The 13914-nt window shown below is 41.4% G+C and overlaps 1 protein-coding gene across 7 annotated transcripts in view; it reads right to left on the reverse strand.

Annotated features, from left to right (window-relative positions):
• Nucleotides 1-13914, reverse strand: part of CAST (calpastatin) — a 56560-nt gene that overhangs the window by 3098 nt on the left and 39548 nt on the right. For 6 of the 7 annotated variants that reach the window (XM_081212376.1, XM_081212379.1, XM_081212375.1 and 3 more), the window contains 14 exons: nucleotides 12553-12600; nucleotides 11208-11312; nucleotides 10558-10659; nucleotides 9403-9504; nucleotides 8199-8300; nucleotides 7703-7786; nucleotides 6975-7022; nucleotides 6645-6740; nucleotides 5845-5955; nucleotides 4940-5041; nucleotides 4000-4092; nucleotides 3367-3411; nucleotides 2675-2764; nucleotides 997-1068 (listed from right to left, as the gene is read on the reverse strand). In XM_081212376.1, the coding sequence (XP_081068502.1) occupies nucleotides 997-1068; nucleotides 2675-2764; nucleotides 3367-3411; nucleotides 4000-4092; nucleotides 4940-5041; nucleotides 5845-5955; nucleotides 6645-6740; nucleotides 6975-7022; nucleotides 7703-7786; nucleotides 8199-8300; nucleotides 9403-9504; nucleotides 10558-10659; nucleotides 11208-11312; nucleotides 12553-12600 (1200 nt within the window). The remainder of the gene's footprint in view (nucleotides 1-996; nucleotides 1069-2674; nucleotides 2765-3366; nucleotides 3412-3999; nucleotides 4093-4939; nucleotides 5042-5844; nucleotides 5956-6644; nucleotides 6741-6974; nucleotides 7023-7702; nucleotides 7787-8198; nucleotides 8301-9402; nucleotides 9505-10557; nucleotides 10660-11207; nucleotides 11313-12552; nucleotides 12601-13914) is intronic. The other variant, XM_081212377.1, reaches the window with a different exon arrangement.

Raw genomic sequence — 13914 nt, forward strand, 5'->3', positions numbered from 1 at the left:
CTGAACGCTCCCTTCCTTCAATTGTTTCTGATTAAAGCACTAGTTCTTTGTGAAAGATGCTGTCAGTTTGAGAGAGAGTGGGGAATACAGGTATTCGTTTTCTACACACAAATGCACACTAACCACCACCAGGAGGCCCACAATCCTAGATTGGGGAAAATGCAGGGAGGAAGAAAGAGTTGAGCATCCCAATCTTCTTCTGTGCCACAAATGTTGGACATCCTATGTAACACATAGTTTGGCACTTAAAACGAATGGCTACATTCATGATCACTGCGCAGTGATTATAGTCATAAGATGACTTACATGATCTGTGATTGCTATTTGTGGCATACATCGTTCAGCGTAGCCTCGAGTACAACTGCATGTGTAACTGGCCTTCAAATTAGGTGTTTATTTTCACCAATCACAATTTTTTTACACTTGAACACAGCTCTGATCATTAATCAGTTAGGATTTAACAATTAAAGGTGAAACAGGGTGCATAATCATGTTGTACATCACTGTACAAGAGCCTAACACAAGGACAGCAGGCAGTTTACATTTACAGTGAAATAACAGTGGATCTAAGGTCCTGCAAAACAGATGTTTTGTGGCTAAAATGCCACAGATTAGGGGGAAGTATTAGAAATCTTGGTCCTCAGTTTGGCACTCGCACAACATACAGTGAGAGGGTTGGAATATACCATGAGGGTATGTGCACTATACCTCTTAAGACAGAACATGCCTACCCAGAATTCTACCAATGTTCCCACCTCTCTTAATTCCTTCCCCTATTCTCAAATCCTTCCAAGAGTGCACAACAACAGCTTTGTGAAGATTTCTATTCCAGTGATGGTGGAAAAGGAGGACAAGCCTCCTGGCTTGCAGTAGATGTGGAAGACAAGTGTTGAATTGTGCAGAGTGTCTCAGAACTGCCTGAAATTTATAAAATGGGCCGTGGCTGGTCTAACTACACTCTGCAAAATTTCATCTTTCTAATCAACAATTTCTTACCTTTCTGGATTTGGATTTCTTTTCATCTTTTCTAGCTGGTTTTGATGTGGCAGCATCTTTTGTTTTTTCATCCTATACCAGAGAGAAAAACCTCCTGAGTATTTGGATTAAAACACACCTGAGTCTGGAAGAGTTTGGTAAAAGATTTTTTGAGGAAAGTGTTACTTCCGCGAGAGCCACACAAAGTGGATCAATTGGGAGTCTGGAATGCTGACATGAATAATCTGGAAAGGCTGCACACCCAGGCAGCAGTTTGCAAGGTGGGGTAAACACCCTAAAACTAGCCACAGTCTAAGGGCAAAACTCTGAGTTCCATATAGTTCCATGGTTCTTTTAAGGAGACACCATCTTTCTTTTATACAACTACTGAAGCTGTAATCAGAAGGGGAAAACAGTCTGAGGAGGAAGCAACTTCTTCTCCCCCCCCCCTTGTACCCTGCATACTGTTTCCCAATTAAAATTGCCCATCACACCAAAGCTGGTTTTATTCCTGCCAAAAAAGATGAGACTTTCTGCCAGTTCAAAATATAGAGTAGGTAGATGATACCATTTCATATATACTGTTCATGGGATAAACTCATCTTACACTCTGGAATAAGCTCCAGTCGCTTCAATGGATGGGCTCAGAAAAAGACACCTGGAGGAATTATGCATATTCACCATTGTGTTGGAGACAAACAGGCTGCCTTCTACAAAAAAAACAACAACTGGCCCTTTGAGTTGTAAGAGAGGCAGCTCCATAAATATGCCCGTGCTTGAGACAGCTTTATTGTGAGAAAAGGTCTTTAAATGTCACAAGAGTTTACAGTTTTAGCAAGCATAAGATATGTGCCAAAAAGGGTAGAGGGAAATGTGAAATGGAGCCAACCATTATTTTTTGGGGTCCAATGGAGAGATGGAAACTTCCAACAGGAGGAGTTCTAGGATTCACATTCAAGTGGTTAATGATTGCCAATAAAGCTCAATTATCTGCATGGATGTAATTAAGGGGTATTTAACACTTTCATTATATTGGCCATTAAGAAACTCCAGCTAATGTTCCAAGAAGGGTAACCTCCATGAAATGAATAAACTGATTATTTCTGAAATCTTTGGATAAAAGCAGCATAAAGTCTCCCTTTTCTAGAGAAACTCTTTACATTACATTCAAAGCCTTATAAACCCAAGTGGAATCAACCTCAGAACAACCTCTTTGTGGCAGTCCTGTTAAGGGCAAGGCTGCCAACAGAAGCAGCAATGCTGAATGAGTCAAAAGAGTTTTTGCCTGTAGAAACACAGACCAGTTTTAAAGTGTAATAAAGTCTTCCTCCCTAAAGGAGGCCAAAGCCCAAACTCCTGAAACAACAAGGCAGTGGGAAAGTAAAATTCTGCAAGACAGAAAAGAAAATGCAAGAGCATCTACAGGTAGATGTCACTCTTGAGCAAAGTCATATGCAGAAAGAGGAAACGAGGAGGGGTGACTCTATATTTTTAAAAACCAATGTATTAACCAGGCTAATCAATATTGTGCATCTTCAGAGCGGCACCAGCACTATTTTGCCCAGAGCAATTGAACTGCAAATGAAAAAGCAGGAATCTCATTTGTCAGTTGCCTATTTACAACCAGTTGCTGCAATCTTTGCCTTCACTTATGTTTACTTGGTGATTTAAGGAGCATCTTAAAAATGGGTGTCCTTACCTTTGTTGAAGGCTGAGAAACAGGAGGTTTCCCACAATTATCAAAGTCCCCTGAAAGGGCATCAATAGCTGCCGAGTCATCAGCTGGCTTCTCCAATAAAAAATAATAGTTTAAAAATGTGAGTATTAAGTGATATGGAAAATAAACGCCTTACTTACACATAGCCTCCCATTTCCAATGTTTAAATTGTTGGTTCTACACCCAAAAAAGAATTTTAAGCTTCTACTATAAGTGCCGCCAAATCAGCAGGTGCCATTAAAATAAGGAACCTGAATTATCATTGTACAGCTCTCTCTTTTTGAGGTCTGTGTTAGTCCCTCATTGGCCACAAGTAGAATGATTTGAGTTAGAACAACAGCGTGGAGCAGAGGGACACGTATAAAGGTGGGCTACTTCATCTGCTTTTCTGAAAAACCATTTCATTTGGTTTTTATTCAAGTTGCCATTATAATAAATTTGTAACTTTAAAAATTGGTGCTCAAGTTTTCTTTCCTCTCCTCTCCCATTCTTCTTTCCTTTTGTGTTTTGCCTTTTAGTTGGTAATCCTGCTTGTGGGGATTATCTTGTTTGATACTCATTTTATGTAAGCCACTCTGGGAGCCTTTATAGCGGAACAGCCCTCTTCCAAATAGCTACGTAAATGCAACCCACAGCCAAGTAATAGCATTTAGCTAAGAGCAGGTCCTTCTTACCTTTTGTTCTTTGGGTTTCTCAGCATCCTTGCCTGTTGGCTTCCCCTTCGACAACAAAAAGCAGCATTTATTTATTTATTTATTTAAGGATTTGCATCCTACAAAATTTAAAATTACCCATAAAATGAGATAAGCATCTTACGTTAAACCAGTTAGCCTAAACCTTTTCAAAATAAAGACAGTTTTTAAAATGTGCATTATAAAATGTATCATTGTTTATTTTACTGACTTTATTTTATAAGGCACATTTATTTTATAAGGCACATTAAAAGAACATGGGGACTTGACTACATAAGATCCATTGGTTCCTCACTTCTGTTATGGTAAAATGTGGCCCTCAACATATATTTTATATTGTAAACCACCCTGGGTTCTTCGAATGAAGAGCATAGATGAACTATGATATGATATATGACATGACATGATAAATATATATGTGCAAAATCTATCAATATAGATTAAGGGTGGGGAACCGCTGACTCTCCAGAAGTTGCTGGACTCCATCTCCCATCACCTCGAACAAGAATGGCCAAAGGTCAGGGCTGGTGGGAGATAAGACTCAAAACCGTCAGGAGGACCACAGGTCCCCCACCCTGGTATAGATGAATTTGGATTCAGAAAGGATTAGCTTACCTTCTCATCCGAGTCAAGAAGATGCCTATAATCAGGAGGGATTGTTTCATCTTTCTCTCCAAGTTTGTCTCTATGCTCAGATTTAGCCTTTTCCTGTAAAAGCAACAACAGGAGGTCATGTTCTTAATTTTTCTGGAAAGCTCAACCCAAAGAACACACTATCTAAACTTGACCTCAAATTGTAGAAAATACAAAAAAAAGTTGCCATAAATTTTGAAAAAAACCAACCATGAAACAAAACCCCAAATGAACACAATTATCACACCAAATATTGTAAAAAGTAACATAGTCCATTAGAGCTTTCCTATGACAACTAAGCACAAAATAGCAATTTGTGTAGTAACAACTTATTTTTAACATTTTATCATTGCAATATTTGCTGCCATGGGCTACCTCAGAAGGAAGGGCTGATACAAATTGAATACATAATAATGATTCCCCCTGTTTATTTGTGAACAGGCTGCACTTTACGAAAAACAATCCAAAGACAGAAAGAACGCTGCAAAAACAGAGGTTTATTATATCTACATACGTCCTTTGGCAATTAAAAAAATACTTGTCGCAATCACAGAAAGCAAATTCAGTTCAACTGAAGCACTGAAACACTTTCCATGAAAGGGGACCTCCTGAAATGCAAAAATACCCTGCATAGACCCCTGCTTTCGTAGCTAAATATACCTTGTACAATCTGAAGACCCTCACTCTACCCTCAAGTGTTGCAAAAGACAAGGGAGGTAGTATGGTGGGCTAGCAATGGTGATGGGGTGACATTGAAAGCCATAGACTGAACCCCTAGCCCCCAAAGCAAACAAACCAAAACCACCACCAGCAGCCGGCTCAGTTCTTTCAGATTCCTATGCAGATTTGGGAGATGAATATGGTACCCACAACCATGTCAAGTCAGCTGTACTGCGGGGGGGGAAACAAACACTTTTCTCACCTTTATTTTATCAACAAGTGGCTTGTTTTCATCCGGGTCAGGTTCTCTTTGCCCCAATGAATCTGCAAGAAGATCTGCAGCGTCATCGAGTTCTTTCCTACCCTAAGAGATTTGAGAAGAGCGAAAACAAAATATGCCACATGCAATCTCAGAAATAAAAAACGTCAAAGGTATCAGAGTTGCTTTAGTCAGCATGATAGAAAGGTAACTTCAGAGCGCTCAAAAAACTTCGTAAAGTTACAAAATATGCATAGCCAGGCAAAAAAACCAAACCATTCAACTGCAAGCAAGCAACTTTGGCTTCCAGTGTACCTCAACCCATAACTGTTTTATAACTCTCTGTAAAACAAATTTGATTAGCCTCAAACTATGATTCAACATTACTAAAAGCAGTTAAGAGGCTAGCCACTCTACCTTAAAATGGAAAAAGAGCATCCCATATAAAAATGACATTTTTTGTTCCAAAGATGGTTATATGCACAGATCTTTCCAAAGACATTTTGAACTCCAAAATACAATTGAGGGACAGGGCTGCACCTTTACATGCACAAGGTCTCAGATTCAATCCTTGACATCTCCAGGTAGGGCTAGGAAAGACTGTCTCAATCCCTGGATAGTTGCTATCTGTCACTGAAGATTGGTCTCCAACAACCTGGTGCTTTCCAGCGATTTTGGACCACAACTCCCATGACTGTAGTCCAAAACATCTTAAAGGCACCAAGTTGGTTAAGGCTACTGTAGACCACACTGAACTTGCTGGACCAATGGTCTGACTTGGAATAAGGCAGCTCCTACATTCCTATAATCAACAAGCCTTTAAGCGATAAGGAGGCTAAGCGTTTTTAAAGGGAAAATAAACTGCAATCACAGAAACTAATGCAGGTAGGAAATATTATTCTGCTTACTGGGGTAGCTGCTGGTGGCGGAGGAGCCGATGAATGGACTGCAGAAGCAGAAGCAGAAGAGATAACTTCTTCAGTAGGTGCAACAGCAGGTTTGCCAGCACCTGTAGCTTTCTACAATAAAAACAATGGGTTCATAAACATGTGCCAGAAGACAGTGAAGGATAATCAGGTGGCAGGAACCAAGTATCTGTTTCACACTGTGTCCATATCAGTTTGGGCTACAGTCAGCTCACTGCCATGTGCCCTGCATCCCATAAAGTTTGTTCAGATCGGTATTCTGAAACCACTCTGCACTGCGTCTACAGCACACCTTCATAGAAGCCTGCCAAGTGTCGGGTGTGTTTCTTCTTCTTACAGGCGTCACCAACCTCCTAAGTATTGGGTGTGAAGAGAAGAGACCTTCCAGGATAGTCAAAGCCACTTTGTGAAAATATCTACCACTGGTGGTTTTGACAAGCATAATTAAATAACAGCAAATCAAGAATGAGTGTACATTGCTCACACAGAGTATCAGCAAGAACTTTCTGACAGTAAGACCTGTTTGGAAGGGACTCAGAAGATGGTGGACTCTCCTTCCTTGGAGGTTTTTAAACAGAGGGTGGATGGCCATCTGTCATGGATGCTTTAGTTTAGATCCCTGCATTGCAGGGGGTTGGACTAGATGACCCTTGAGGTCCCTTACAATTCTACAGTTCTATGATTCTTTGTATGTAACTGTCTTTCACTACGTCTAAAAGTTAAATAAAGTCTTTTTTACACACACACACACACACACACACACACACACACACACACCTTACCTGAGGTGCAGCTGTTGGGGCAGCCTTTGATGTTGGTGCTGAAGAACTAGAAAACCCTTCTGACAGAGCATCAATAAGTTCGCTTTCACTCAAGGGCTAGAAATAAATAAATATATATATATATATATTAGAACACAACAAATGTTCCGTCTTATTCTTGAAAACTAATTGGAAACCAAACACTTTATTACTTTTTCTCAGTTTTGTGTTGGAAATGTAGAAGGAATATGCCAACCATTTGTCCAGTCCCTGGTTGTAATAAATTTTGTGCTTCGTAAACTTTATTTTAAAAAATGTAAAACAGCCTGCTAGAAGCATTTTTTCACCAACCTGAGGTTTTTCTTGAGGTTTTGGTAAAAGTGGCTTCCCATCTTTATCCTGCAGAGAAAATATGACACTGGTTAACTGCTACAAATGAGCTATGACAGGTGACCGAATTTGCCACAGTATCATTATGTATAAAATGCAATGCTAACCGATCAGAACAGTAGAAAGCTTGAAAGTGTTTTTGGACTCTATGTTTTTTGATAAGCACGTTCCTGCACTTTTAACCAACTGCCTGTCCTAGATAGGACCTACTCATCATGAATAGAGGGGTTCTTGCTACACTGCTCCATGCTTTTGTAACCTCCAAGCAGGACTCATATGGTGTGTGATTTACTCAGTGCTGCCTCTGAAGTTGACGGCAGAGCTTCAGTTACAGTAAAATGCAGCTGTCTGCTGACTTATGAGTATTAGAATGGATCAACTGCACTGCCCCCAATCATGGGTGTGCCCTCCATGGCCTAGGGCTGTATATTTAATTCCTGCTTCATCCAAGTAAGACAATCTCTATTGCTAAGAGAATAGACTAGAGTAGGGCTGGGACTTTGCTGATTATTCTATGAACAATTTCCTGAAAAACTGAACACCACACTCGCCCCCACCCTCTCTCACTCATTGACACAAAATGTTTTCTATCTTGTACCTAAGGTGTACAATTACATACAATTATTAGAGATGCTACTCATCCAATTAATTTGACTTAAAAGATCATGCAACAAGTGAAAATCAATCACCTTTGCTTCAGTTAATCTATAATCAGGAGGAATGGTTTCTTCATCTTCTCCAAGTTTCTCACGTTCCTCTTGTTTTGCTTTCTCCTGGATGAGCAGGGGGAAATGAAAGCTCTCAACATGTATAAAGAGAGACTGTCCCCAGTCATTTGGTTTCATAATAGTACATGTAGCATAGAAGCATATGAAAGTGTATACGCCAATTTATTTATTTATGTATAATTAAAGTTTCAATCAACTAAAACACAGCTTATTGGAACTGCCCACTTACTCTACTTACTGGTATTCCAAAAAATTAGTTTTAAGTCCAGTTTGCATTCTGTGGACTTCCAGTTTCCTGCCGTGAGAAATGGCTGCCTCCTATGAGCTCGGACCCCCAGGAGTGCCAGAAATCCATGGTTCTTTAACAATTTGGTACCCTCCCCCAAGAGAGAGTAAGAGAGGACCCGATAGTTACACACAGATAGATGTTTGATATGCCCCCTGGACTTTTGCATACCTTCACTTTATCGACAGCAGGCTTCTTTTCTTCTGGGTGAGGCTCCACTTTTCCTAGACTTCCAGATAAGGCTTCCAGGGCTTCATCAGGTACCTGTGAAGTCTAGAAATAATATTATTTTAAATCAGCTTAGTGCTTTGGAAAACAATGTTTGAAGCAATATTCTTAAGAGTGCAAACGATGGAGCGGCTAACAAATACATTTATTAAAACTTAACTACCCAAGTATTAGTTTTATGGGAGGTGATTCACTTATTTATTTATTTATTTGTATACCATCCTATGCCCATAGATCTTAGGGCAGATCACACCATAAAATTACAATATAAAAACCACAAAGTGCATAATACAAACAAGAACAAACCAATAATTTCCCCCCTTCCACAACACATTTTAAAGTGCATTGGATGCCAATCAGCCAAAGGCCTGGTTAAAGAGGAATGTCTTCACCTGGCACCCAAAGGTGTATAGTGAAGGCACCAGCTGAACTTCCCTGGGGACAGCATTCTACAAAGCAGTATTAATATGATTAACTGACTGCAGGAGTGGCCCATGTGGTTGGGTGGAGCCCAGAACCACCTTCTTGATACCAGCTTACATGGGACAGGACTGGGTTGGAACCGCACAAGCACACCAGTAGAGCCAGACCAGTTTTCCCTCTCCATTGGACTGACAGATCTCTACCCTTGTCATCATATTCCCCCTGTCCCAGCACCATCCAAGGAAGCTGCAGTCACCCTGATGTCAACAGGGTGGCTTTGCCTGACAGCACGGACTGCTATTGAGCAACTGTCTGCTTAGGATAGCCTAAGTACCTTAGCGCAGAACTTTTTCATAATTATAAATTAGTTTTCTGTTATGTGCACTGGCAAAATCCACATGGAATCTTTGCTAGCTTGGCCCACTTAAAATGAAGATCTACTTTCACACAAGGTTCTCTTAAGTTCAATGGGACTTTAAACGTTCCCATTAGCAGGCTGCACTCATAGTTAAACACATCCAACAGTTAATGAGCAAAGGGAGAGAAAATCTACAATCTAAATATCCCAAAGAAAAGTAAGTAATGGCAAACAATTTTGTACCAACAGTTTGAAGCAATGTGCAGTGCATATGTATTAAGAAACCCCTGCAAAATCAGCCATTCTAATTTTTCTATAAGTGGCACTTGAACCTTTACTTGTTGACCTTCACAACTGGTTACTCACTGGAGAAGTTACTGAGGGAGCTGAAGATGCCACAGAAGGAGCAGCAGCAGCAGACACTACTTCTTCTGTAGAAATCTTTTTGGATTCAGCTGCTGAGGGCTTCTGAAATAAGATAGCAGGAACAAGATGAGTCTAAAAAGCCCAGGACACATATTTGCACAGCCCTCTAGTGGCTATGGTAGCTCATTTACCAGAAGTGATGTATTTAGCGTTAACCAAACTAAGCCTCCTAAAGCAAAATATACATCAGAATAAAGTATATACTGGTCAGATTGGTCAGAATCAAGTATATACTGCCAGAGTTACTGCTAAATATGTTACTTCTGGTACATGAGCCACCATAGCTGCTAGAGGGCTGCACAAATTTGATAAACATCCCCTCAGTTCCTTCATTCAAGCTGTTTATAAAGATGTTGAACAACAACAGGCCCAGGACAGAACCATGTGCCATCCCACTAGTCACATTTTTCCAGGATGATGAAGAACCCCATTAACGAGTACTCTATGGGTTCGGTCAGTCAACCAGCTACAAATCCACCTAACAGTTACTTTGTTCAACCCACATTTTACCAGCTTCCTCACTAAGTATCCCTAGCTCAGGGTTTTCCAAAACTGGGTCACTAGTTGGTTTTGGACTACAATTCCCATCATCCCTGACTATTGGGTCCTGCTAGCTAGGGATGAGGGGAGTTGTAGTCCAAGAACAGCTAGTGACCCAAGTTTGGGAAAACCTGCCCTAGACTATGAACTTTCTCCTTCAAAGGGAGTGTGACTTCAGAACAGGCAAGTGGTCAGTTTCCTGGACCTGAAAGCCACAGGGCATCTGTCTTGGTAGGATTCAGTTCCAGTTTAATGGCCCCCGGCTAGCCCAAAACTGCATCCAGATGACAGCTCAGGACTTGCACATCCAGGCCTGTTACATGGAAATCAAGCCAAGTGTCATCAGTATACTGTAGATATCATGCTTCAAATCTCCCAACAGGTTCGTTTAGCTGTTAAAAAGCATTGGGGACCAAACAGTGCTCTGTAGCACCTCAAAACATAACTTCCACGAGGCAGACACAGAGTCATTCAGTGCTACAGAGTGACATACACAGGTATGACTGGTGCCCCCAAAATATGGGTTTGGCTTTGGATCAATAAGAAGCTACTCACTGTAGAAACTCCTGGTGGAGCTGAAGGTTGCACTGAAGGAACTGCAGGGGATGTGGCCACATTTTCTTTGGGAGTTTTGGGGGGCTCAGCAGCTTCTGGCTTCTGAAAGAAAACAGCAACTAATGGATTTTGAAAACTGGTATCTAATATTAGCTTGAGAACAGCCAAAATTGTAGCACCTAAACCTCTGTTCCCAATGAGTAGGTGGACTTCACAGGAGCTGCCATTTTTGTGTGCACACCCCATGGCCTTATATTAAGCAGCTGATATATCTCTCTTGTTCTCGAAGCTACAAACATGAGTCTGACCAAACTGCGGGAGGCAGTGGAAGACAGGAGTGCCTGGCGTGCTCTGGTCCATGGGGCCACAAAGAGTCGGACACGACTAAACGACTAAACAACAAATAACTCTCAGCCCTTGTGTGGCTTTGCACACCACCAGCCCTGGCCCCTGGTATGTTCCCAACCCACATTTTCACCTTGCCCTCACGCTAAGTACACAAGTGACACATGGGGAGGAATATGAGGGAGGAGAGGAAGAACGGAAATGCTATACCTGAATTAAGCTGATTTCCCCTTTAATTCTCTGCATCCAATGCAATGAAAGATTCTGAATTTTAAAGCAGGTTTCCTAGGCAAAGTTAAACTCACCTTAGGCACATCAGCAGGTGTAGATGACTTGGGTATTTCTGCGGGAGGAGTGGGACAGGCAAAATCTTTTGAAAATTCATCAGCTAGGTCAGAATCGCTAAGAGGCTGTAAAAACAAAAACAAAAAATGAGAGGAAGACCAGAACTGTGTTGCTGATAAAATAAAGAACAGACATAAGAAGTGGAATTTATCAATTATCAGAGGGCCTTCTCGGTAGTGGCACCCACTCTGTGGAATGGCCTCCCATCAGATGTCAAGGAAATAAACAACTATCTGACTTTTAGAAGACATCTGGAGACAGCCCTGTTTAGGGAATTTTTTAATGTTTGATATTTTATTGTGTTTTTACTATTCTGTTGGGAGCCACCCAGAGTGGCTTGGGAAACCCAACCAGATGGATGGGACATAAATAATAAATTATTTGTTGTTGTTGTTAGAATACAATAGAGGAAACTTGAGATGAAGAAAATGGTGGTTGAGCAGCTGGAACTCAGCTTACAGGGCCTCCATGGCATGCTTACACTTCTTTTACAATGGATTTGAATCTGCATACACAGCAGAAATAGTAGGAGGTCAGTGTGATACTGACCACCTGTAATTGTAGGAAGAAAGAGGGAATCTTGGCTCTCCTCTCTCTGGGGATTCAGTCCACCCCCTAAACAGGTTAGCTAACACTGCACAAGATGGCAGAAAAGATCACCTGATAAAGTTAGGAGCATAAAGGCTGCTGCAGCATGTGTGCATGTATATAATGTTTGCAGAAAAAGCACCCAAACTTTGATTTGACTCAGCTGTATTAGAACTATTTTATATCTATGAAACACAAAACAGGAGTATGCCTGCATAATTATACCGCAAAACAGGAGTCACCAACATGGAACCCTTCAGATGTTGTTGGGACTCAAATTCCGATCAGCTGCAGCCAACATAGCCAATGGCAAAGGATGATGGGAGTTGTAGTCTAACAACATCTTAAGGACACTGCATTGGATACTCCTGCCATAAAGCAAAGTAAGTGTTTAAACACTGAGACAAAGATAAATGGCTGAATTGTCTTCAGTAATTGAGCAATAGGCATTTGTGCCACAATGCTAAAATAGCAAAAGAGGAATCAATTTAAACCAACACAAAATGTGCCTCTGAATTCAAATATTCATTTTGCACTGATCCCAAATATTAAGTAAACCATCTGTGTTAGAAACTGCCTTTTGAAGTTTACTATGCTTCCTTCTAAAACATCTCAGGCATTACGAAATCACAGAAAAATAATATGTAAAAGTTCAGCTTCATCATTTATTTACAATACAGGTGAAGGAAAGTAAAACTAATAGAAACACTTAAGAACCTTTGGTTTTTCTTCAGGCTTTGGCAACAGGGGCTTCCCATCTTTATCCTAAAAATAAACAGGCAGAATTATGGTTAACTTTGCCATTTACACTGCACCAAATTTAAGATACTCTACATTGTTGTTGTTTTATTTAAATTCTCAATATATAGATTTACTCCAGAGGGATCCAAATAGTCCCCGCAATGGGGGGGAAATATCCCCAGAGTTTCTCCACTGAGCATATTTCATTTTGGAATTCCACTTATAAGACTAGCTAAGAATGCAGAGCCAAAAGAATAATTCAGGCTGAAGGAAAAGAAGAAACTACATACACTAGTGATTATTTCTGGTTTCACATTTCCTTGGCTACCTTTTGAAAATAACTGTAAGGAGTAGCTAAGAAATCATCACTCTTCTGATGTGAAAATGATCAGATGCTTCTATCGTCACCTCCCTCAGACACACACAATTGCAGGGTCCAGGTAGGTTCATATGGGGGAAAGCACTCTCTAAGGCAGTGGTTTTCAACCAGTGTGCCATGGCATCCTTGGATGATGGCCATGGAGGCCCACTGGCAACCGTGGCCTCTGTCCTTCTTTCCTTCCCTCCCTCCTCTGATGCCCTCTCGCATCTCTGCCTCCCAAAGGCTCGCACAGCTGTTTGTTGCAGCAGCCGTGGCTACAAGCTACCCAGGCAAAATGGTGCCTCTGGGCTGGTCAGCCAGGAGCTGAGGCAACCTTGGAGTAAACAACCAAGTAGGTAAGGGGGCCCTGTCCACCTGTCCACCAGCCCTTGCTGTTGGAAATAGACTGATAAGTCCCAGGCCCTTGTGGGGCAGTGTGAGGAGGCACCTCTCTTTGGGGCAGAGGGGCAGCTCAGAGACCAGGGGTAGCAGCAATGGCTGCCCCGAGGGCTCCCAAGGAGAGGGGAGAGGAGGCGGCGGCTGAAGGAACACTCCACAAGGGAGGGTGTTTGAAAAAGGGTGAGAGGCTGCCAGCTCTGCAGGCAAGGGGTGACGTAACTGGGCTCCTGAGCCCCACAAGGGTGCTGCAGAAAGAATGTAGTTTATCAAGGGAGCCGTGGACTTAAAAAGGTTGAAAATCTCTGCCCTAAGGTATTTGGGTCCTAAGCTGTAGAAGGCTGTAGAAATCAGCACTGTGAATTGATAGCAGAAACTGATAGCTGAATTAACTGGGATAGAATCAGTTTTATGCATTCAGACTATCTGGTCCCAGTCAACCATCTGCACATGGGATTCTGCATTAGTTGCAGTTTCTAAACTGCCTTCAAAAGCATTCGCTTGCAATACTCTGATCTGCAGGTGGACAACAGAAGATACATTTAAATAATTGGAGGAGGGGGCTTTCTAGCTCTAGCTTG

Source organism: Podarcis bocagei (assembly GCF_964188305.1).
Source record: "Podarcis bocagei genome assembly, chromosome: 11".
Classification (NCBI taxonomy): domain Eukaryota; kingdom Metazoa; phylum Chordata; class Lepidosauria; order Squamata; family Lacertidae; genus Podarcis; species Podarcis bocagei.